Source organism: Pseudorasbora parva, chromosome 3 (assembly GCF_024679245.1).
Source record: "Pseudorasbora parva isolate DD20220531a chromosome 3, ASM2467924v1, whole genome shotgun sequence".
Classification (NCBI taxonomy): Eukaryota; Metazoa; Chordata; class Actinopteri; order Cypriniformes; family Gobionidae; genus Pseudorasbora; species Pseudorasbora parva.
This window is the reverse complement of record NC_090174.1, coordinates 1,059,869-1,082,383: the sequence shown is the minus strand read 5'-3', so window position 1 is coordinate 1,082,383 and position 22,515 is coordinate 1,059,869. Positions and strand designations below refer to the sequence as shown.

Sequence of the window (22,515 nt, the reverse complement as noted above, 5' to 3'; positions counted from 1 at the left end):
GTGTCAAAGTAACATCCACATGGATGGAGGACCCAAGGTTTCCCAGCAGAACATTGGCCAAAGCATCACACTGCCTCCGCCGGCTCGCCTTCTTCCCATAGTGCATCCTGGGGCCATGTGTTCCCCAGGTAAGCCACACACACACACACACACACACCCGGCCATCCACGTGATTCCTCAGACCAGGCCACCTTCTTCCATTGCTCCGTGGTCCAGTTCTGATGCTCACGTGCCACTGTTGGTGCTTTCGGCGGGGTCAGGGGTCAGAGGTCACCCTATGCTGCCCCATACGCCTCAAACTGAGCTGCTCTGTGTATTCTGACAGCTTTCTATCAGAACCAGCATTAACTTCTGGAGCAGTTTGAGCTCCAGTAGCTCGTCTGTTTGATCGGACCCCACGGGCCAGCCTTCGCTCCCCACGTGCATCAATGAGCCTTGGCCGCCCATGACCCTGTGGCCGGTTCTCCACTGGTCCTTCCTTGGAGCACTTTTGATAGATACTGACCACTGCAGACCGGGAACAGCCCACAAGAGCTGCAGTTTTGGAGATGCTCTGACCCAGTCGTCTAGCCGTCACAATCTGGCCAAACTCGCTCAAATCCTTACGCTTGCCCATTTCTCCTGCTTCACACACATCAACTCTGAGGACAAAATGTTCACTTGCTGCCTAATATATCCCACCCACTAACAGGAGCCGTGAGGAAGAGATCATCAACATTATCAACCACATAATGTTATGCCTGATCCATATAGTAAAGTGTAATTTATTCCTGTGATCAAAGCTGAATTTATCATCATTACTCCAGTCTTCAGTGTCACATGATCCTTCACTAATCATTCTCAGATGAGGATTTAATGCTAAATAAACATTTATGATTATTATCAATGTTTCCTGTCACTTTTGATCAGTTTACTACACTGCAAAAAAAAAAACTCTTACTTAGAATTTTTGTCTTGTTTCTAGTTGAAATATACAAAACTTCTTACATTAAGAAACAACTAGAAGTATTTACTAGACAAGCAAAAGTAATTGTCTTGTTTTGGGAAAAATAACTCAAAATGAAGAGAGTTTTTGCTTAAAATAAGATAAATAATCTGCCAATGGGGTGAGAAAAATAATCTTGTTTTCTGTTTGAATTAAGATTATTTTTCTTACCTCACTGGAAGATTATTTATCTTATTTTAAGCAAAAACTCTCTTCATTTTGAGTTATTTTTCCCAAAACAAGACAATTACTTTTGCTTGTCTAGTAAATACTTCTTGTTTTAAGAATTTTTCGATGTTTGGACTAGAAACAAGACAATAATACTAAGTAAGAAAAGCATTTTTTGTGAGCATCCTTCCTGAATAAAAGCTCTATATCTAACCCAGTTGTGTTCCAAATTTAAAGTTGCCATCACAAAAACTGAGCAGCTCACCTGCGAACACATGGACGTGGTCAGCAGTGCTGGTGGTCATCTGCAGCTCCTGGACTCTGGAGACGCGTCCGCGAGGAAAAACCACCACAATATCCAACTCGCTCATTTTAAACACGCTCCGGATGGCCGAGCCGCCCGTATCTCCAGACGTTCCTGAAAGAACATCCGCTCTGAATATCCATCACAGCACACCAGATGCACTGCAAAAATGCTTTTCTTACTCAGTATTTTTGTCTTGTTTCTAGTCCAAACATCTAAAAATTCTTAAAACAAGAAGTATTTACTAGACATGCAAAAGTAATTGTCTTGTTTTGGGAAAATAACTCAAAATGAAGAGAGTTTTTGCTTAAGATAAGATAAATAATCTGCCAATGGGGTGAGAAAAATAATCTTAATTCAAACAGAAAACAAGATTATTTTTCTCACCACATTGCACTGAAAAAAAGGGAAAACACACATTATCTACTTTATTTAATCTTAAAAAATAATTTATTTAATTTAATCTCTAAACAAAATTGTGTTTCTCTTCTAAACGTGATTTCTTTGCTTTCGATTAATGTAATTCTGTAAAATCTGCAATCTACTAGATTACATTATTTGGGGTGAATGTGAACATATTAAGTTCTCCAACATGATTTTTGCTGAAACTGTAGTTCCCAGCATGCTTTGCGTGCAGGACTTGATGATAAGAGTAAAAGTTTTATTTTATGTTTTTTTGGGCAAAATTAGATAAGGGGAAGACTTTATATTGTTCAATAGTGTTTAATGTTTAATTATGTTGGAATAATTAGAAGCATTTAAATGATATTGAGTTCCCGTAGTGGAGAAGAGCGGAGCGATTGCTCAGGCTGTGAGACAGCTCCTGTCATTAAAGAGCTTTTCATAGCACTTGACATGTTCATTATGAGCTATTGCTGACTAACAGAATTAAAGATAGTTAGTGCAGTCTTATAAATCGGTCAAGTGACCACAAAAATACACAAATACTAAATAAGCTCGTGATTCGATTAAAGAGGAAGGGTCTCAAGCGCTCCTGAGGACTTCACTGATGTTAGGAAGCCATTTTAAAATCATTTCACTCAATTGGGTTACTTAACAATGACTTCATTCCATGATGTTAAAGTTATGTGAACAAATCATGTTTGATTCATTAATTGAGTCATGTGGAACCGATGTACATGATTAAATCATCTAAATCCAACACACCTTTTTTTCAGTGTGGCAGATTACTTTGTTAATTTTAAGCAAAACCTCTCTTCATTTTGAGTTATTTTTCCCCAAAACAAGACAATAATTTGTACTTGTCTAGTAAATGTTTCTTAATGTAAGAATTTTTAGATGTTTGGACTCGAAACAAAACAAAAATACTGAGTAAGAAAAGCATTTTTTGCAGTGTGGGCTCATCTGAGATGGGCGTTTTTTCCTACCTACGAGTATCGTGGCCCGCTTGCTGTCTTTGCGTAGGAAATATCGCAGGAACTGAGCGGTGCAGGACATGGCCAGATCCTTAAATGCCAAAGTTTCTCCGTGGAAAAGTTCCAGGATGGACAGAGAGTCCTTCAGCTGAACCAGTCGCACCACATCAGGAATGGAGAAGCTCGACAGCGCTTCTGAAATGAGCTCTACAAAGAGACAGACAAGGGGTGTCAGCAGAACCTGAATCTAAATCTAAGCTAGAAAGATATCTGACTGTTCCTCAGATTAAGATATGGCTGTCTAAACTCACTAATAGGTTGATAATAGACAAACCCAGCAATTGGGTTGTTTTAACTCAGCTGTTGGGTTAAATGTTTGCTTAAACAATCCATTCGCTGTGCTTGTCAATGTTCAACCCAACTTGGGTTGTTTTTAACCCAGCCTTGTTTAGGGTGCATTAGTGAGTCGTATAAGTGTTTTGATGTTTCCTCGCTCCATTGCATTGTGTTCTCCTTGTTCTTTGCACTTTGCTCTGTGTGGTTGAGTCTGAGCTCGAGCTCAGTGTGCGGTGGTGTTGTGCCGTTGAGTCTGAGCTCAGTGTGCGGTGGTGTTGTGCCGTTGAGTCTGAGCTCAGTGTGCGGTGGTGTTGTGCCGTTGAGTCTGAGCTCAGTGTGCGGTTGAGTCTGAGCTCGGTGTGCGGTGGTGTTGTGCGGTTGAGTCTGAGCTCAGTGTGCGGTGGTGTTGTGCGGTTGAGTCTGAGCTCAGTGTGCGGTGGTGTTGTGCGGTTGAGTCTGAGCTCAGTGTGAGGTGGTGTTGTGCGGTTGAGTCTGAGCTCAGTGTGCGGTGGTGTTGTGCGGTTGAGTCTGAGCTCAGTGTGCGGTGGTGTTGTGCGGTTGAGTCTGAGCTCAGTGTGAGGTGGTGTTGTGCGGTTGAGTCTGAGCTCAGTGTGCGGTGGTGTTGTGCGGTTGAGTCTGAGCTCAGTCTGCGGTGGTGTTGTGCGGTTGAGTCTGAGCTCAGTGTGCGGTGGTGTTGTGCGGTTGAGTCTGAGCTCAGTGTGCGGTGGTGTTGTGCGGTTGAGTCTGAGCTCAGAGTGCGGTGGTGTTGTGCGGTTGAGTCTGAGCTCAGTGTGCGGTGGTGTTGTGCGGTTGAGTCTGAGCTCAGTGTGTGGTGGTGTTGTGCGGTTGAGTCTGAGCTCAGTGTGCGGTGTTGTTGTGCGGTTGAGTCTGAGCTCAGTGTGCGGTGGTGTTGTGCGGTTGAGTCTGAGCTCAGTGTGCGGTGGTGTTGTGCGGTTGAGTCTGAGCTCAGTGTGCGGTGGTGTTGTGTGGTTGAGTCTGAGCTCAGTGTGCGGTGGTGTTGTGCGGTTGAGTCTGAGCTCAGTGTGCGGTGGTGTTGTGCGGTTGAGTCTGAGCTCAGTGTGCGGTGGTGTTGTGCGGTTGAGTCTGAGCCCGGTGTGCGGTGGTGTTGTACGGTTGAGTCTGAGCTCAGTGTGCGGTGGTGTTGTGCGGTTGAGTCTGAGCTCAGTGTGCGGTGGTGTTGTGCGGTTGAGTCTGAGCTCAGTGTGCGGTGGTGTTGTGCGGTTGAGTCTGAGCTCAGTGTGCGGTGGTGTTGTGCGGTTGAGTCTGAGCTCAGTGTGCGGTGGTGTTGTGCGGTTGAGTCTGAGCTCAGTGTGCGGTGGTGTTGTGCGGTTGAGTCTGAGCTCAGTGTGCGGTGGTGTTGTGCGGTTGAGTCTGAGCTCAGTGTGCCGTGGTGTTGTGCGGTTGAGTCTGAGCTCAGTGTGCGGTGGTGTTGTGCGGTTGAGTCTGAGCTCGGTGTGCGGTGGTGTTGTGCGGTTGAGTCTGAGCTCGGTGTGCGGTGGTGTTGTGCGGTTGAGTCTGAGCTCGGTGTGCGGTGGTGTTGTGCGGTTGAGTCTGAGCTCGGTGTGCGGTGGTGTTGTGCGGTTGAGTCTGAGCTCGGTGTGCGGTGGTGTTGTGCGGTTGAGTCCGAGCTCAGTGTGCGGTGGTGTTGTGCGGTGGTGTTGTGCGGTTGAGTTGTGCGGTTGAGTCTGAGCTCAGTGTGCGGTGGTGTTGTGCGGTTGAGTCTGAGCTCAGTGTGCGGTTGAGTTGTGCGGTTGAGTCTGAGCTCAGTGTGCGGTGGTGTTGTGTGGTTGAGTCTGAGCTCAGTGTGCAGTGGTGTTGTGCGGTTGAGTCTGAGCTCAGTGTGCGGTGGTGTTGTGTGGTTGAGTCTGAGCTCAGTGTGCGGTGGTGTTGTGCGGTTGAGTTGTGGGGTTGAGTCTGAGCTCAGTGTGCGGTGGTGTTGTGCGGTTGAGTCTGAGCTCAGTGTGCGGTGGTGTTGTGCGGTTGAGTCTGAGCTCAGTGTGCGGTTGAGTTGTGCGGTTGAGTCTGAGCTCAGTGTGCGGTGGTGTTGTGCGGTTGAGTCTGAGCTCAGTGTGCGGTGGTGTTGTGCGGTTGAGTCTGAGCTCAGTGTGCGGTGGTGTTGTGGGGTTGAGTCTGAGCTCAGTGTGCGGTTGAGTTGTGCGGTTGAGTCTGAGCTCAGTGTGCGGTGGTGTTGTGTGGTTGAGTCTGAGCTCAGTGTGCAGTGGTGTTGTGCGGTTGAGTCTGAGCTCAGTGTGCGGTGGTGTTGTGTGGTTGAGTCTGAGCTCAGTGTGCGGTGGTGTTGTGCGGTTGAGTTGTGGGGTTGAGTCTGAGCTCAGTGTGCGGTGGTGTTGTGCGGTTGAGTCTGAGCTCAGTGTGCGGTGGTGTTGTGCGGTTGAGTCTGAGCTCAGTGTGCGGTGGTGTTGTGCGGTTGAGTCTGAGCTCAATGTGCGGTGGTGTTGTGGGGTTGAGTCTGAGCTCAGTGTGCGGTGGTGTTGTGCGGTTGAGTCTGAGCTCAGTGTGCGGTGGTGTTGTGCGGTTGAGTCTGAGCTCAGTGTGCGGTGGTGTTGTGCGGTTGAGTCTGAGCTCAGTGTGCGGTGGTGTTGTGCGGTTGAGTCTGAGCTCAGTGTGCGGTGGTGTTGTGCGGTGAGTCTGAGCTCAGTGTGAGGTGGTGTTGTGCGGTTGAGTCTGAGCTCAGTGTGCGGTGGTGTTGTGCGGTTGAGTCTGAGCTCAGTGTGCGGTGGTGTTGTGTGGTTGAGTCTGAGCTCAGTGTGCGGTGGTGTTGTGCGGTTGAGTCTAAGCTCGGTGTGCGGTGGTGTTGTGCGGTGAGTCTGAGCTCAGTGTGCGGTGGTGTTGTGCGGTTGAGTCTGAGCTCGGTGTGCGGTGGTGTTGTGCGGTGAGTCTGAGCTCAGTGTGCGGTGGTGTTGTGCGGTTGAGTCTGAGCTCAGTGTGCGGTGGTGTTGTGCGGTGAGTCTGAGCTCAGTGTGAGGTGGTGTTGTGCGGTTGAGTCTGAGCTCAGTGTGCGGTGGTGTTGTGCGGTTGAGTCTGAGCTCGGTGTGCGGTGGTGTTGTGCGGTTGAGTCTGAGCTCGGTGTGCGGTGGTGTTGTGTGGTTGAGTCTGAGCTCAGTGTGCGGTGGTGTTGTGCGGTTGAGTCTGAGCTCAGTGTGCGGTGGTGTTGTGCGGTTGAGTCTGAGCTCAGTGTGCGGTGGTGTTGTGCGGTTGAGTCTGAGCTCGGTGTGTTGTACGGTTGAGTCTGAGCTCAGTGTGTGGTGGTGTTGTGCGGTTGAGTCTGAGCTCAGTGTGCGGTGGTGTTGTGCGGTTGAGTCTGAGCTCCGTGTGTGGTGGTGTTGTGCGGTTGAGTCTGAGCTCGGTGTGCGGTGGTGTTGTGCGGTTGAGTCTGAGCTCGGTGTGCGGTGGTGTTGTGCGGTTGAGTCTGAGCTCAGTGTGCGGTGGTGTTGTGCGGTTGAGTCTGAGCTCAGTGTGCGGTGGTGTTGTGTGGTTGAGTCTGAGCTCAGTGTGCGGTGGTGTTGTGTGGTTGAGTCTGAGCTCAGTGTGCGGTGGTGTTGTGTGGTTGAGTCTGAGCTCAGTGTGCGGTGGTGTTGTGCGGTTGAGTCTGAGCTCAGTGTGCGGTGGTGTTGTGCGGTTGAGTCTGAGCTCAGTGTGCGGTGGTGTTGTGTGGTTGAGTCTGAGCTCGGTGTGTGGTGGTGTTGTGCGGTTGAGTCTGAGCTCAGTGTGCGGTGGTGTTGTGCGGTTGAGTCTGAGCTCAGTGTGCGGTGGTGTTGTGCGGTTGAGTCTGAGCTCGGTGTGCGGTGGTGTTGTGCGGTTGAGTCTGAGCTCAGTGTGCGGTGGTGTTGTGTGGTTGAGTCTGAGCTCAGTGTGCGGTGGTGTTGTGCGGTTGAGTTGTGGGGTTGAGTCTGAGCTCAGTGTGCGGTGGTGTTGTGCGGTTGAGTCTGAGCTCAGTGTGCGGTGGTGTTGTGCGGTTGAGTCTGAGCTCAGTGTGCGGTTGAGTTGTGCGGTTGAGTCTGAGCTCAGTGTGCGGTGGTGTTGTGCGGTTGAGTCTGAGCTCAGTGTGCGGTGGTGTTGTGCGGTTGAGTCTGAGCTCAGTGTGCGGTGGTGTTGTGGGGTTGAGTCTGAGCTCAGTGTGCGGTTGAGTTGTGCGGTTGAGTCTGAGCTCAGTGTGCGGTGGTGTTGTGTGGTTGAGTCTGAGCTCAGTGTGCAGTGGTGTTGTGCGGTTGAGTCTGAGCTCAGTGTGCGGTGGTGTTGTGTGGTTGAGTCTGAGCTCAGTGTGCGGTGGTGTTGTGCGGTTGAGTTGTGGGGTTGAGTCTGAGCTCAGTGTGCGGTGGTGTTGTGCGGTTGAGTCTGAGCTCAGTGTGCGGTGGTGTTGTGCGGTTGAGTCTGAGCTCAGTGTGCGGTGGTGTTGTGCGGTTGAGTCTGAGCTCAATGTGCGGTGGTGTTGTGCGGTTGAGTCTGAGCTCAGTGTGCGGTGGTGTTGTGCGGTTGAGTCTGAGCTCAATGTGCGGTGGTGTTGTGGGGTTGAGTCTGAGCTCAGTGTGCGGTGGTGTTGTGCGGTTGAGTCTGAGCTCAGTGTGCGGTGGTGTTGTGCGGTTGAGTCTGAGCTCAGTGTGCGGTGGTGTTGTGCGGTTGAGTCTGAGCTCAGTGTGCGGTGGTGTTGTGCGGTTGAGTCTGAGCTCAGTGTGCGGTGGTGTTGTGCGGTGAGTCTGAGCTCAGTGTGAGGTGGTGTTGTGCGGTTGAGTCTGAGCTCAGTGTGCGGTGGTGTTGTGCGGTTGAGTCTGAGCTCAGTGTGCGGTGGTGTTGTGTGGTTGAGTCTGAGCTCAGTGTGCGGTGGTGTTGTGCGGTTGAGTCTAAGCTCGGTGTGCGGTGGTGTTGTGCGGTGAGTCTGAGCTCAGTGTGCGGTGGTGTTGTGCGGTTGAGTCTGAGCTCGGTGTGCGGTGGTGTTGTGCGGTGAGTCTGAGCTCAGTGTGCGGTGGTGTTGTGCGGTTGAGTCTGAGCTCAGTGTGCGGTGGTGTTGTGCGGTGAGTCTGAGCTCAGTGTGAGGTGGTGTTGTGCGGTTGAGTCTGAGCTCAGTGTGCGGTGGTGTTGTGCGGTTGAGTCTGAGCTCGGTGTGCGGTGGTGTTGTGCGGTTGAGTCTGAGCTCGGTGTGCGGTGGTGTTGTGTGGTTGAGTCTGAGCTCAGTGTGCGGTGGTGTTGTGCGGTTGAGTCTGAGCTCAGTGTGCGGTGGTGTTGTGCGGTTGAGTCTGAGCTCAGTGTGCGGTGGTGTTGTGCGGTTGAGTCTGAGCTCGGTGTGTTGTACGGTTGAGTCTGAGCTCAGTGTGTGGTGGTGTTGTGCGGTTGAGTCTGAGCTCAGTGTGCGGTGGTGTTGTGCGGTTGAGTCTGAGCTCCGTGTGTGGTGGTGTTGTGCGGTTGAGTCTGAGCTCGGTGTGCGGTGGTGTTGTGCGGTTGAGTCTGAGCTCGGTGTGCGGTGGTGTTGTGCGGTTGAGTCTGAGCTCAGTGTGCGGTGGTGTTGTGCGGTTGAGTCTGAGCTCAGTGTGCGGTGGTGTTGTGTGGTTGAGTCTGAGCTCAGTGTGCGGTGGTGTTGTGTGGTTGAGTCTGAGCTCAGTGTGCGGTGGTGTTGTGTGGTTGAGTCTGAGCTCAGTGTGCGGTGGTGTTGTGCGGTTGAGTCTGAGCTCAGTGTGCGGTGGTGTTGTGCGGTTGAGTCTGAGCTCAGTGTGCGGTGGTGTTGTGTGGTTGAGTCTGAGCTCGGTGTGTGGTGGTGTTGTGCGGTTGAGTCTGAGCTCAGTGTGCGGTGGTGTTGTGCGGTTGAGTCTGAGCTCAGTGTGCGGTGGTGTTGTGCGGTTGAGTCTGAGCTCGGTGTGCGGTGGTGTTGTGCGGTTGAGTCTGAGCTCAGTGTGCGGTGGTGTTGTGCGGTTGAGTCTGAGCTCAGTGTGCGGTGGTGTTGTGCGGTTGAGTCTGAGCTCAGTGTGAGGTGGTGTTGTGCGGTTGAGTCTGAGCTCAGTGTGCGGTGGTGTTGTGCGGTTGAGTCTGAGCTCAGTCTGCGGTGGTGTTGTGCGGTTGAGTCTGAGCTCAGTGTGCAGTGGTGTTGTGTGGTTGAGTCTGAGCTCGGTGTGCGGTGGTGTTGTGCGGTTGAGTCTGAGCTCAGTGTGCGGTGGTGTTGTGTGGTTGAGTCTGAGCTCAGTGTGCGGTGGTGTTGTGCGGTTGAGTCTGAGCTCAGTGTGCGGTGGTGTTGTGCGGTTGAGTCTGAGCTCAGTGTGCGGTGGTGTTGTGCGGTTGAGTCTGAGCCCGGTGTGCGGTGGTGTTGTACGGTTGAGTCTGAGCTCAGTGTGCGGTGGTGTTGTGCGGTTGAGTCTGAGCTCAGTGTGCGGTGGTGTTGTGCGGTTGAGTCTGAGCTCAGTGTGCGGTGGTGTTGTGCGGTTGAGTCTGAGCTCAGTGTGCGGTGGTGTTGTGCGGTTGAGTCTGAGCTCAGTGTGCGGTGGTGTTGTGCGGTTGAGTCTGAGCTCAGTGTGCGGTGGTGTTGTGCGGTTGAGTCTGAGCTCAGTGTGCGGTGGTGTTGTGCGGTTGAGTCTGAGCTCAGTGTGCCGTGGTGTTGTGCGGTTGAGTCTGAGCTCAGTGTGCGGTGGTGTTGTGCGGTTGAGTCTGAGCTCGGTGTGCGGTGGTGTTGTGCGGTTGAGTCTGAGCTCGGTGTGCGGTGGTGTTGTGCGGTTGAGTCTGAGCTCGGTGTGCGGTGGTGTTGTGCGGTTGAGTCTGAGCTCGGTGTGCGGTGGTGTTGTGCGGTTGAATCTGAGCTCGGTGTGCGGTGGTGTTGTGCGGTTGAGTCCGAGCTCAGTGTGCGGTGGTGTTGTGCGGTGGTGTTGTGCGGTTGAGTTGTGCGGTTGAGTCTGAGCTCAGTGTGCGGTGGTGTTGTGCGGTTGAGTCTGAGCTCAGTGTGCGGTTGAGTTGTGCGGTTGAGTCTGAGCTCAGTGTGCGGTGGTGTTGTGTGGTTGAGTCTGAGCTCAGTGTGCGGTGGTGTTGTGTGGTTGAGTCTGAGCTCAGTGTGCGGTGGTGTTGTGCGGTTGAGTTGTGGGGTTGAGTCTGAGCTCAGTGTGCGGTGGTGTTGTGCGGTTGAGTCTGAGCTCAGTGTGCGGTGGTGTTGTGCGGTTGAGTCTGAGCTCAGTGTGCGGTGGTGTTGTGCGGTTGAGTCTGAGCTCAATGTGCGGTGGTGTTGTGGGGTTGAGTCTGAGCTCAGTGTGCGGTGGTGTTGTGCGGTTGAGTCTGAGCTCAGTGTGCGGTGGTGTTGTGCGGTTGAGTCTGAGCTCAGTGTGCGGTGGTGTTGTGCGGTTGAGTCTGAGCTCAGTGTGCGGTGGTGTTGTGCGGTTGAGTCTGAGCTCAGTGTGCGGTGGTGTTGTGCGGTGAGTCTGAGCTCAGTGTGAGGTGGTGTTGTGCGGTTGAGTCTGAGCTCAGTGTGCGGTGGTGTTGTGCGGTTGAGTCTGAGCTCAGTGTGCGGTGGTGTTGTGTGGTTGAGTCTGAGCTCAGTGTGCGGTGGTGTTGTGCGGTTGAGTCTAAGCTCGGTGTGCGGTGGTGTTGTGCGGTGAGTCTGAGCTCAGTGTGCGGTGGTGTTGTGCGGTTGAGTCTGAGCTCGGTGTGCGGTGGTGTTGTGCGGTGAGTCTGAGCTCAGTGTGCGGTGGTGTTGTGCGGTTGAGTCTGAGCTCAGTGTGCGGTGGTGTTGTGCGGTGAGTCTGAGCTCAGTGTGAGGTGGTGTTGTGCGGTTGAGTCTGAGCTCAGTGTGCGGTGGTGTTGTGCGGTTGAGTCTGAGCTCGGTGTGCGGTGGTGTTGTGCGGTTGAGTCTGAGCTCGGTGTGCGGTGGTGTTGTGTGGTTGAGTCTGAGCTCAGTGTGCGGTGGTGTTGTGCGGTTGAGTCTGAGCTCAGTGTGCGGTGGTGTTGTGCGGTTGAGTCTGAGCTCAGTGTGCGGTGGTGTTGTGCGGTTGAGTCTGAGCTCGGTGTGTTGTACGGTTGAGTCTGAGCTCAGTGTGTGGTGGTGTTGTGCGGTTGAGTCTGAGCTCAGTGTGCGGTGGTGTTGTGCGGTTGAGTCTGAGCTCCGTGTGTGGTGGTGTTGTGCGGTTGAGTCTGAGCTCGGTGTGCGGTGGTGTTGTGCGGTTGAGTCTGAGCTCGGTGTGCGGTGGTGTTGTGCGGTTGAGTCTGAGCTCAGTGTGCGGTGGTGTTGTGCGGTTGAGTCTGAGCTCAGTGTGCGGTGGTGTTGTGTGGTTGAGTCTGAGCTCAGTGTGCGGTGGTGTTGTGTGGTTGAGTCTGAGCTCAGTGTGCGGTGGTGTTGTGCGGTTGAGTCTGAGCTCAGTGTGCGGTGGTGTTGTGCGGTTGAGTCTGAGCTCAGTGTGCGGTGGTGTTGTGCGGTTGAGTCTGAGCTCAGTGTGCGGTGGTGTTGTGTGGTTGAGTCTGAGCTCGGTGTGTGGTGGTGTTGTGCGGTTGAGTCTGAGCTCAGTGTGCGGTGGTGTTGTGCGGTTGAGTCTGAGCTCGGTGTGCGGTGGTGTTGTGCGGTTGAGTCTGAGCTCAGTGTGAGGTGGTGTTGTGCGATTGAGTCTGAGCTCAGTGTGCGGTGGTGTTGTGCGGTTGAGTCTGAGCTCAGTGTGCGGTGGTGTTGTGCGGTTGAGTCTGAGCTCGGTGTGCGGTGGTGTTGTGCGGTTGAGTCTGAGCTCAGTGTCAGGTGGTGTTGTGTGGTTGAGTCTGAGCTCGGTGTGCGGTGGTGTTGTGCGGTTGAGTCTGAGCTCAGTGTGCGGTGGTGTTGTGCGGTTGAGTCTGAGCTCAGTGTGCGGTGGTGTTGTGCGGTTGAGTCTGAGCTCAGTGTGCGGTGGTGTTGTGCGGTTGAGTCTGAGCTCGGTGTGCGGTGGTGTTGTGCGGTTGAGTCTGAGCTCAGTGTGAGGTGGTGTTGTGCGGTTGAGTCTGAGCTCAGTGTGCGGTGGTGTTGTGCGGTTGAGTCTGAGCTCAGTGTGCGGTGGTGTTGTGCGGTTGAGTCTGAGCTCAGTGTGCGGTGGTGTTGTGCGGTTGAGTCTGAGCTCGGTGTGCGGTGGTGTTGTGCGGTTGAGTCTGAGCTCAGTGTGCGGTGGTGTTGTGCGGTTGAGTCTGAGCTCGGTGTGCGGTGGTGTTGTGCGGTTGAGTCTGAGCTCAGTGTGCGGTGGTGTTGTGCGGTTGAGTCTGAGCTCAGTGTGAGGTGGTGTTGTGCGGTTGAGTCTGAGCTCAGTGTGCGGTGGTGTTGTGTGGTTGAGTCTGAGCTCAGTGTGCGGTGGTGTTGTGTGGTTGAGTCTGAGCTCAGTGTGCGGTGGTGTTGTGCGGTTGAGTCTGAGCTCAGTGTGCGGTGGTGTTGTGCGGTTGAGTCTGAGCTCGGTGTGCGGTGGTGTTGTGCGGTTGAGTCTGAGCTCAGTGTGCGGTGGTGTTGTGCGGTTGAGTCTGAGCTCAGTGTGCGGTGGTGTTGTGCGGTTGAGTCTGAGCTCAGTGTGCGGTGGTGTTGTGCGGTTGAGTCTGAGCCCGGTGTGCGGTGGTGTTGTACGGTTGAGTCTGAGCTCAGTGTGCGGTGGTGTTGTGCGGTTGAGTCTGAGCTCAGTGTGCGGTGGTGTTGTGCGGTTGAGTCTGAGCTCAGTGTGCGGTGGTGTTGTGCGGTTGAGTCTGAGCTCAGTGTGCGGTGGTGTTGTGCGGTTGAGTCTGAGCTCAGTGTGCGGTGGTGTTGTGCGGTTGAGTCTGAGCTCAGTGTGCGGTGGTGTTGTGCGGTTGAGTCTGAGCTCAGTGTGCGGTGGTGTTGTGCGGTTGAGTCTGAGCTCAGTGTGCGGTGGTGTTGTGCGGTTGAGTCTGAGCTCAGTGTGCCGTGGTGTTGTGCGGTTGAGTCTGAGCTCAGTGTGCGGTGGTGTTGTGCGGTTGAGTCTGAGCTCGGTGTGCGGTGGTGTTGTGCGGTTGAGTCTGAGCTCGGTGTGCGGTGGTGTTGTGCGGTTGAGTCTGAGCTCGGTGTGCGGTGGTGTTGTGCGGTTGAGTCTGAGCTCGGTGTGCGGTGGTGTTGTGCGGTTGAATCTGAGCTCGGTGTGCGGTGGTGTTGTGCGGTTGAGTCCGAGCTCAGTGTGCGGTGGTGTTGTGCGGTGGTGTTGTGCGGTTGAGTTGTGCGGTTGAGTCTGAGCTCAGTGTGCGGTGGTGTTGTGCGGTTGAGTCTGAGCTCAGTGTGCGGTTGAGTTGTGCGGTTGAGTCTGAGCTCAGTGTGCGGTGGTGTTGTGTGGTTGAGTCTGAGCTCAGTGTGCGGTGGTGTTGTGTGGTTGAGTCTGAGCTCAGTGTGCGGTGGTGTTGTGCGGTTGAGTTGTGGGGTTGAGTCTGAGCTCAGTGTGCGGTGGTGTTGTGCGGTTGAGTCTGAGCTCAGTGTGCGGTGGTGTTGTGCGGTTGAGTCTGAGCTCAGTGTGCGGTGGTGTTGTGCGGTTGAGTCTGAGCTCAATGTGCGGTGGTGTTGTGGGGTTGAGTCTGAGCTCAGTGTGCGGTGGTGTTGTGCGGTTGAGTCTGAGCTCAGTGTGCGGTGGTGTTGTGCGGTTGAGTCTGAGCTCAGTGTGCGGTGGTGTTGTGCGGTTGAGTCTGAGCTCAGTGTGCGGTGGTGTTGTGCGGTTGAGTCTGAGCTCAGTGTGCGGTGGTGTTGTGCGGTGAGTCTGAGCTCAGTGTGAGGTGGTGTTGTGCGGTTGAGTCTGAGCTCAGTGTGCGGTGGTGTTGTGCGGTTGAGTCTGAGCTCAGTGTGCGGTGGTGTTGTGTGGTTGAGTCTGAGCTCAGTGTGCGGTGGTGTTGTGCGGTTGAGTCTAAGCTCGGTGTGCGGTGGTGTTGTGCGGTGAGTCTGAGCTCAGTGTGCGGTGGTGTTGTGCGGTTGAGTCTGAGCTCGGTGTGCGGTGGTGTTGTGCGGTGAGTCTGAGCTCAGTGTGCGGTGGTGTTGTGCGGTTGAGTCTGAGCTCAGTGTGCGGTGGTGTTGTGCGGTGAGTCTGAGCTCAGTGTGAGGTGGTGTTGTGCGGTTGAGTCTGAGCTCAGTGTGCGGTGGTGTTGTGCGGTTGAGTCTGAGCTCGGTGTGCGGTGGTGTTGTGCGGTTGAGTCTGAGCTCGGTGTGCGGTGGTGTTGTGTGGTTGAGTCTGAGCTCAGTGTGCGGTGGTGTTGTGCGGTTGAGTCTGAGCTCAGTGTGCGGTGGTGTTGTGCGGTTGAGTCTGAGCTCAGTGTGCGGTGGTGTTGTGCGGTTGAGTCTGAGCTCGGTGTGTTGTACGGTTGAGTCTGAGCTCAGTGTGTGGTGGTGTTGTGCGGTTGAGTCTGAGCTCAGTGTGCGGTGGTGTTGTGCGGTTGAGTCTGAGCTCCGTGTGTGGTGGTGTTGTGCGGTTGAGTCTGAGCTCGGTGTGCGGTGGTGTTGTGCGGTTGAGTCTGAGCTCGGTGTGCGGTGGTGTTGTGCGGTTGAGTCTGAGCTCAGTGTGCGGTGGTGTTGTGCGGTTGAGTCTGAGCTCAGTGTGCGGTGGTGTTGTGTGGTTGAGTCTGAGCTCAGTGTGCGGTGGTGTTGTGTGGTTGAGTCTGAGCTCAGTGTGCGGTGGTGTTGTGCGGTTGAGTCTGAGCTCAGTGTGCGGTGGTGTTGTGCGGTTGAGTCTGAGCTCAGTGTGCGGTGGTGTTGTGCGGTTGAGTCTGAGCTCAGTGTGCGGTGGTGTTGTGTGGTTGAGTCTGAGCTCGGTGTGTGGTGGTGTTGTGCGGTTGAGTCTGAGCTCAGTGTGCGGTGGTGTTGTGCGGTTGAGTCTGAGCTCGGTGTGCGGTGGTGTTGTGCTGTTGAGTCTGAGCTCAGTGTGAGGTGGTGTTGTGCGATTGAGTCTGAGCTCAGTGTGCGGTGGTGTTGTGCGGTTGAGTCTGAGCTCAGTGTGCGGTGGTGTTGTGCGGTTGAGTCTGAGCTCGGTGTGCGGTGGTGTTGTGCGGTTGAGTCTGAGCTCAGTGTCAGGTGGTGTTGTGTGGTTGAGTCTGAGCTCGGTGTGCGGTGGTGTTGTGCGGTTGAGTCTGAGCTCAGTGTGCGGTGGTGTTGTGCGGTTGAGTCTGAGCTCAGTGTGCGGTGGTGTTGTGCGGTTGAGTCTGAGCTCAGTGTGCGGTGGTGTTGTGCGGTTGAGTCTGAGCTCGGTGTGCGGTGGTGTTGTGCGGTTGAGTCTGAGCTCAGTGTGAGGTGGTGTTGTGCGGTTGAGTCTGAGCTCAGTGTGCGGTGGTGTTGTGCGGTTGAGTCTGAGCTCAGTGTGCGGTGGTGTTGTGCGGTTGAGTCTGAGCTCAGTGTGCGGTGGTGTTGTGCGGTTGAGTCTGAGCTCGGTGTGCGGTGGTGTTGTGCGGTTGAGTCTGAGCTCAGTGTGCGGTGGTGTTGTGCGGTTGAGTCTGAGCTCGGTGTGCGGTGGTGTTGTGCGGTTGAGTCTGAGCTCAGTGTGCGGTGGTGTTGTGCGGTTGAGTCTGAGCTCAGTGTGAGGTGGTGTTGTGCGGTTGAGTCTGAGCTCAGTGTGAGGTGGTGTTGTGCGGTTGAGTCTGAGCTCAGTGTGCGGTGGTGTTGTGTGGTTGAGTCTGAGCTCAGTGTGCGGTGGTGTTGTGCGGTTGAGTCTGAGCTCAGTGTGCGGTGGTGTTGTGCGGTTGAGTCTGAGCTCAGTGTGCGGTGGTGTTGTGCGGTTGAGTCTGAGCTCGGTGTGCGGTGGTGTTGTGCGGTTGAGTCTGAGCTCAGTGTGCGGTGGTGTTGTGCGGTTGAGTCTGAGCTCGGTGTGCGGTGGTGTTGTGCGGTTGAGTCTGAGCTCAGTGTGAGGTGGTGTTGTGCGGTTGAGTCTGAGCTCAGTGTGAGGTGGTGTTGTGCGGTTGAGTCTGAGCTCAGTGTGCGGTGGTGTTGTGCGGTTGAGTCTGAGCTCAGTGTGCGGTGGTGTTGTGCGGTTGAGTCTGAGCTCAGTGTGAGGTGGTGTTGTGCGGTTGAGTCTGAGCTCAGAGTGCGGTGGTGTTGTGCGGTTGAGTCTGAGCCATAGACTGTAAAAAAATATGGACGTAGTGTCCGTGACGTCACCCATAGGATTCTGATAAGCCGTTCTGAAGCTTAAAGTATGGCCGAGCTGGGCGTTGCCATCTTGTGAGCGAGTCATCGCGTGTCACTCCCGGATAACAGAAAATGGGCAAAAAGGCGGGAAGTGCGCAGAGCTGAGGTGACGCAATAACTATAGACGGCGGATAAATGGCTATCCACTTGTAACCACGCCCTTAATTATGCAGAACCTTAAGGCTTTATATAACGTAAACGAATGAGTTATAAAAAAATTCACCCCCCTCAGAGTTGTCATGAAGATCAACATTAGCCTTATAAGCCAAAACCACAATTTGTACCAGGCTGTAAACATGTTTTATTCTGCTTTAAAGTTCAGAATTTTAACATGGCGCTCAATGAGATTCTGCTCCTTCTGGAGCCTGTCCCTAGTGGCCAGTTGAGGAATTGCAGTTTACATTACTTCCGTATTGGCTTCAAGAGAGATCGCGGGAGGTTGCCGCTTGGTCTGAGCTCAGTGTGCGGTGGTGTTGTGCGGTTGAGTCTGAGCTCGGTGTGTTGTACGGTTGAGTCTGAGCTCAGTGTGTGGTGGTGTTGTGCGGTTGAGTCTGAGCTCAGTGTGCGGTGGTGTTGTGCGGTTGAGTCTGAGCTCCGTGTGTGGTGGTGTTGTGCGGTTGACTCTGAGCTCAGTGTGAGGTGGTGTTGTGTGGTTGAGTCTGAGCTCAGTGTGCGGTGGTGTTGTGGGGTTGAGTCTGAGCTCAGTGTGAGGTGGTGTTGTGCGGTTGAGTCTGAGCTCAGTGTGCGGTGGTGTTGTGCGGTTGAGTCTGAGCTCAGTGTGAGGTGGTGTTGTGTGGTTGAGTCTGAGCTCAGTGTGCGGTGGTGTTGTGGGGTTGAGTCTGAGCTCAGTGTGCGGTGGTGCTGTGCGGTTGAGTCTGAGCTCGGTGTGCGGTGGTGCTGTGCGGTTGAGTCTGAGCTCAGTGTGCGGTGGTGTTGTGCGGTTGAGTCTGAGCTCAGTGTGAGGTGGTGTTGTGCGGTTGAGTCTGAGCTCCGTGTGTGGTGGTGTTGTGCGGTTGACTCTGAGCTCAGTGTGAGGTGGTGTTGTGTGGTTGAGTCTGAGCTCAGTGTGCGGTGGTGTTGTGGGGTTGAGTCTGAGCTCAGTGTGAGGTGGTGTTGTGCGGTTGAGTCTGAGCTCAGTGTGCGGTGGTGTTGTGCGGTTGAGTCTGAGCTCAGTGTGAGGTGGTGTTGTGTGGTTGAGTCTGAGCTCAGTGTGCGGTGGTGTTGTGGGGTTGAGTCTGAGCTCAGTGTGCGGTGGTGCTGTGCGGTTGAGTCTGAGCTCGGTGTGCGGTGGTGCTGTGCGGTTGAGTCTGAGCTCAGTGTGAGGTGGTGTTGTGCGGTTGAGTCTGAGCTCGGTGTGCGGTGGTGTTGTGCGGTTGAGTCTGAGCTCAGTGTGCGGTGGTGTTGTGGGGTTGAGTCTGAGCTCAGTGTGAGGTGGTGTTGTGCGGTTGAGTCTGAGCTCAGTGTGCGGTGGTGCTGTGCGGTTGAGTCTGAGCTCAGTGTGCGGTGGTGCTGTGCGGTTGAGTCTGAGCTCAGTGTGCGGTGGTGTTGTGTGGTTGAGTCTGAGCTCGGTGTGCGGTGGTGTTGTGCGGTTGAGTCTCACCCTGCAGGTGTTGTCTTGGGATCTCCAGCTCAGAGATGTAGAGGCTGCAGATCTCACACAGAAGCTGCTGATAGGACAGATTGCTCCAGAGCCGGAGCGTCGCCGCGGTGACCGTCGGGATAAACTCCGGCATAAACATGCCTCCATCCGGAGCGTATCCCGAGAAAAGCACATCTCGGAAGCTGCGGTCCGGAGCGCCGCCACGCGTGCTGCAGTAACGCATCCTGCTGGACCATTTAAACACACACAGTCAGCAAATACTACTTCACTGCAAAAAAAATGCTCTTCTTACTCAGTATTTTTGTCTTGTTTCGAGTCCAAACATCAAACAATTTTTAAAACAAGAAGTATTTACTAGACAAGCAAAAGTAATTGTCTTGTTTTGGGAAAAAATAACTCAAAATGAAGAGAGTTTTTGCTTAAAATAAGATAAATAATCTGCCAATGGGGTGAGAAAAATAATCTTAATTCAAACAGAACACAACACTCCTCAAAACGTGAGATTAATCCGCGCTGAGGAGCCACAAACACACAACACACATAAAGATGATAATTCAACAAATAACTGCAGGTTTCAAACAGAGATGGCGACAAAGAGGCAGAACTTACACACTGCAGCTTTAAATATTAAAATGAACAACATGTAATTACTAAAGGGTTGTGGTTAGGATTAGGGTTTGTAATTATGCATTATTTATAGTTATTACTACAGTAACTACATGTAAAGTGTAACAAGGACACTATACAGACTGCAGCTTTAACGTTTTACTGATTTAGTCAGTTGTATGTTTTTCTTTCCGTTTTAAATGATTAATATTTCAAATATTTTAGTGCATCAAGATAATCTAGATGGCAATTTAGTCAAGGAACAAAATGCTTTCGTTAACTATGATACCCATATTCAATTTATACGTTTATTTTCTGTTCCTAATCGCATGTTGTGTTTAACAAATAAGAAGATTCAGAAATGTCCAAGATTGTATATATTATGCTCCTGTAATATGAAGACCAAACAAGCAGAAATCATTCCATGATATTATAAACTCTCATGTGCAGATCAAAGGTCAGTTGTGCTAATTTTATATTTGCTGCGGCTGTTTCCAGTTGTGTTATTTTACTCATGACTTTACAATAATTTTTTTTAACATTATTTAGCAGATGTTTTGATCAAAATGCGACTTACAGTAGAGGAGCAGCAGTAAATCTCCCGGATCTTTAAATGCTTGTGTGTGTTTTACTTTAGCTTTTATCGCTCAGGGTTGCCAAGTCTGCGATTTTTCTGCGTAATTTGCCTACTTCTAAAAAGTTGCGTCGGTTAATTTTTTCCCCTCGCGGGTTAAATATTTGACATATTGCATGAATTGTATTTGACAGAAATTCTTGTATTGTATACACTTAATAATTATATATTTAAAAAATGGGCTAGCTAGATTATGTATTTTCTATGGGAGTATAATGTCTTTGAGCTCTTTTATGAATACAACCTCTGTTTATGATTACTACTATATAGTGCTTTTAACGTTGAAGATGTGTATAAAGTATAAAAGTACCTGTGAAATATGTATTTTATGTATGGGAGTGTTATTGAAGATCTGGCAATATCTACCTCAGCGTCGGGAGTGACGTCACCTACAAGTGACTCGTGTTACTTTTCCCTACGCCGGCGAGGATGAACCAATCACAGCCGTTTGTGATGAGAGGAATTTTTTTTATTTTTTTTATTTTTTATTTTGCAATTTGCCTAAATTGAACAGGAGAATGTTTAGAATGAAGTGATTTTCTGATCAGAAATGATAATCTAGTAGGATCATTTAATAATTGTATATAATAATTTTAATAATTGCCAAAATGAAATTTCAATGTTCACATTTTTGACAGTGACAGAAAAATGCTTAATCATGAAAGGGATTTCTTGAATAATGTAGCGTAGCTGATGTTGACAGCAAATCAGTTTTGATTATAACGGAGACTGAGGCTAGTTGTCACACTTTATATTTTATTTAGGATGTTTTGTTTTGTTTAGTTTTTTTAAAAAGACCTTTAAACCTTCACTACACTTTTTAGTTTAAAGATCATTATTGCCATTGATGCTTCCATGAAGATCCCTTTAAATACATGGAATGAATAATCGTCACACTCAGAAAAAATGGCTCTTTTAAGAAACGATTACTGGAAGGTTCTTTGCGGACCTAAAATGGTTCTTCTGTGGCTTAAAGACCTTTATTAAGTCTGTGCACAATCCATCCATCCATCCATCCATCCATCCATCCATCAAACAATCCATCCATCCATCCATCCATCCATCCATCCATCCATCCATCCATCCATCCATCAAACAATCCATCCATCCATCCATCCATCCATCCATCAAACAATCAATCAATCCATCCATCCATCCATCCATCCATCCATCCATCCATCCATCCATCCATCCATCCATCCATCCATCCATCCATCCATCCATCCATCCATCAAACAATCAATCCATCCATCCATCCATCCATCCATCCATCCATCAAACAATCAATCCATCCATCCATCCATCCATCCATCCATCCATACATCCATCCATCCATCCATCCATCCATCCATCAATCAAACAATCCATCCATCCATCCATACATCCATCCATCAATCAAACAATCCATCCATCCATCCATCCATCCATCCATCAAACAATCCATCCATCCATCCATCCATCCATCCATCCATCCATCCATCCATCCATCCATCCATCAAACAAACAATCCATCCATCCATCCATCAAACAAACAAACAAACAAACAAACAAACAAACAAACAAACAAACAACCCATCCATCCATCTATCCATCCATCCATCCATCCATCCATCCATCCATCCATCCATCAATCAATCAATCAATCAATCAATCAATCAATCAATCCGTCCGTCTGTCCGTCCATCCATCCATCCATCCATCCATCCATCCATCCATCCATCCATCCATCCATCCATCAAACAATCAATCCATCCATCCATCAAACAAACAAACAACCAACCCGTCTGTCCGTCCATCCATCCATCCATCCATCCATCCATCCATTCATCCATCAAACAATCCATCCATCCATCCATCCATCCATCCATCCATCCATCCATCCATCCATCCATCCATTCATCCATCAAACAATCCATCCATCCATCCATCCATCCATCCATCCATCCATCCATCAAACAATCAATCAATCCATCCATCCATCCATCCATCCATCCATCTATCAATCAGTCTGGCCAGGGGCACGAATTTAAGGAGAAAAAATACTTTCTTTGTTTTACTTAAAATAATTGAAACCTCTTTCTTAAAAAAATGACTTTGTGGTATCGGTAAAATCTCTTACATTAATTCCTGTAATTATTACATTGTAAAATCAAGTTTAAGTTGGAACTATATATCTTAAGTAAAATGTACACAGTCTATTGTTGTTGTGCCAGCAGCCATATCACCCTGCAGCCCAAGACTGGTTTCCCACTGATAATGAAGCTTATGAAGCTAAGCAGGGCTGAGCCTGGTCAGTACCTGGATGGGAGACCAACTGGGAAAACCAGGTTGCTGCTGGTAGAGGTGTTAGTGAGGCCAGCAGGGGGCGCTCACCCTGTGGTCTGTGTGGGTCCTAACACCCCAGTTTAGTGATGGGGACACTGTACTGTCAAAGAGCACCGTCCTTCGGATGAGACGTTAAACCGAGGTCCCGACTCTCTGTGGTCGTTAAAAATCCCAGGATGTCCTTCGATAAAGAGTAGGGGTGTAACCCCGGCATCCTGGCCAAATTTGCCCATTGGCCTCTGTCCATCATGGCCTCCTAATAATCCCCATATCCTGATTGGCTTCATCACTCGGTCTCCTCTCCACCAGTCAGCTGGTGTGTGGTGAGCGTTCTGGCGCAAAATGGCTGCCGTCGCATCATCCAGGTGGTGCTGCACATTGGTGCTGGCTGAGGAGATTCCCCCCTTCTACATGTAAAGCGCTTTGGGTGTCTAGAAAAGCGCTATATAAATGTAATGAATTATTATTATTATTATTCATATAATAACTTAACTGAGAAAAAAGAGTACATTTTATCATATATTTACAAATAATATTTAATGTTTTATAGTCACCACACATTCACCTAAAATATTAAGTACATTTTAATCTGAAAAGCAAAGTACATTTGAAAATGTGCACAGATTTTTTAATTATTTTTTTTTTACAAAAATGTCCCATTTGTTCAGTGGCAGAGACGGTCATTTTGGGATATTGCTTTTATTCAATGATTCGGATCGCCAATGTCTTGTGATTTCATCAGTTTGACTCGCAATCCGAATCATGAATCGATTCGCTGACTCATAACCGTTTGAATCTTTATTTGAGGATTGAACACAAACGCGGAAGAGAAGCCAATGCTGAATAAAGTCGTAGTTTTTGTTATTTTTGGACCCAAATGTATTTTGGATGCTTCAAGAGACTCTAATTAACCCACTGATGTCTCATATGGACTACTGTGATGATGTTTTTATTCCCTTTCTGGACATGGACAGTATAGTGTGCATACACTTGCATACGCTCTCAGACTAAATATAAAATATCTTAAACTGTGTGTGAAGATGAACGGAGGTCTTACGGGTGTGGAGCGACATTAGGGAGAG

General features: G+C 50.9%; 1 protein-coding gene across 2 annotated transcripts in view; it reads right to left on the bottom strand.

Moving 5' to 3' along the window:
• The window catches only part of thnsl2 (threonine synthase-like 2), a 30,563-nt gene extending 11,433 nt beyond the window's left edge, over positions 1-19,130 (bottom strand). Inside the window, exons 1-4 of one of the 2 annotated variants that reach the window (XM_067437536.1) lie at positions 19,052-19,130; positions 17,869-18,092; positions 2,846-3,040; positions 1,419-1,571 (exon numbers count right to left, since the gene is read on the bottom strand). In XM_067437536.1, the coding sequence (XP_067293637.1) occupies positions 1,419-1,571; positions 2,846-3,040; positions 17,869-18,091 (571 nt within the window). In that variant the 5' untranslated portion in view covers position 18,092; positions 19,052-19,130. Of the gene's footprint in view, positions 1-1,418; positions 1,572-2,845; positions 3,041-17,868; positions 18,096-19,051 lie in introns of both variants that reach the window. The other variant, XM_067437537.1, reaches the window with a different exon arrangement.
• Positions 19,131-22,515: the final 3,385 nt, after the last annotated feature.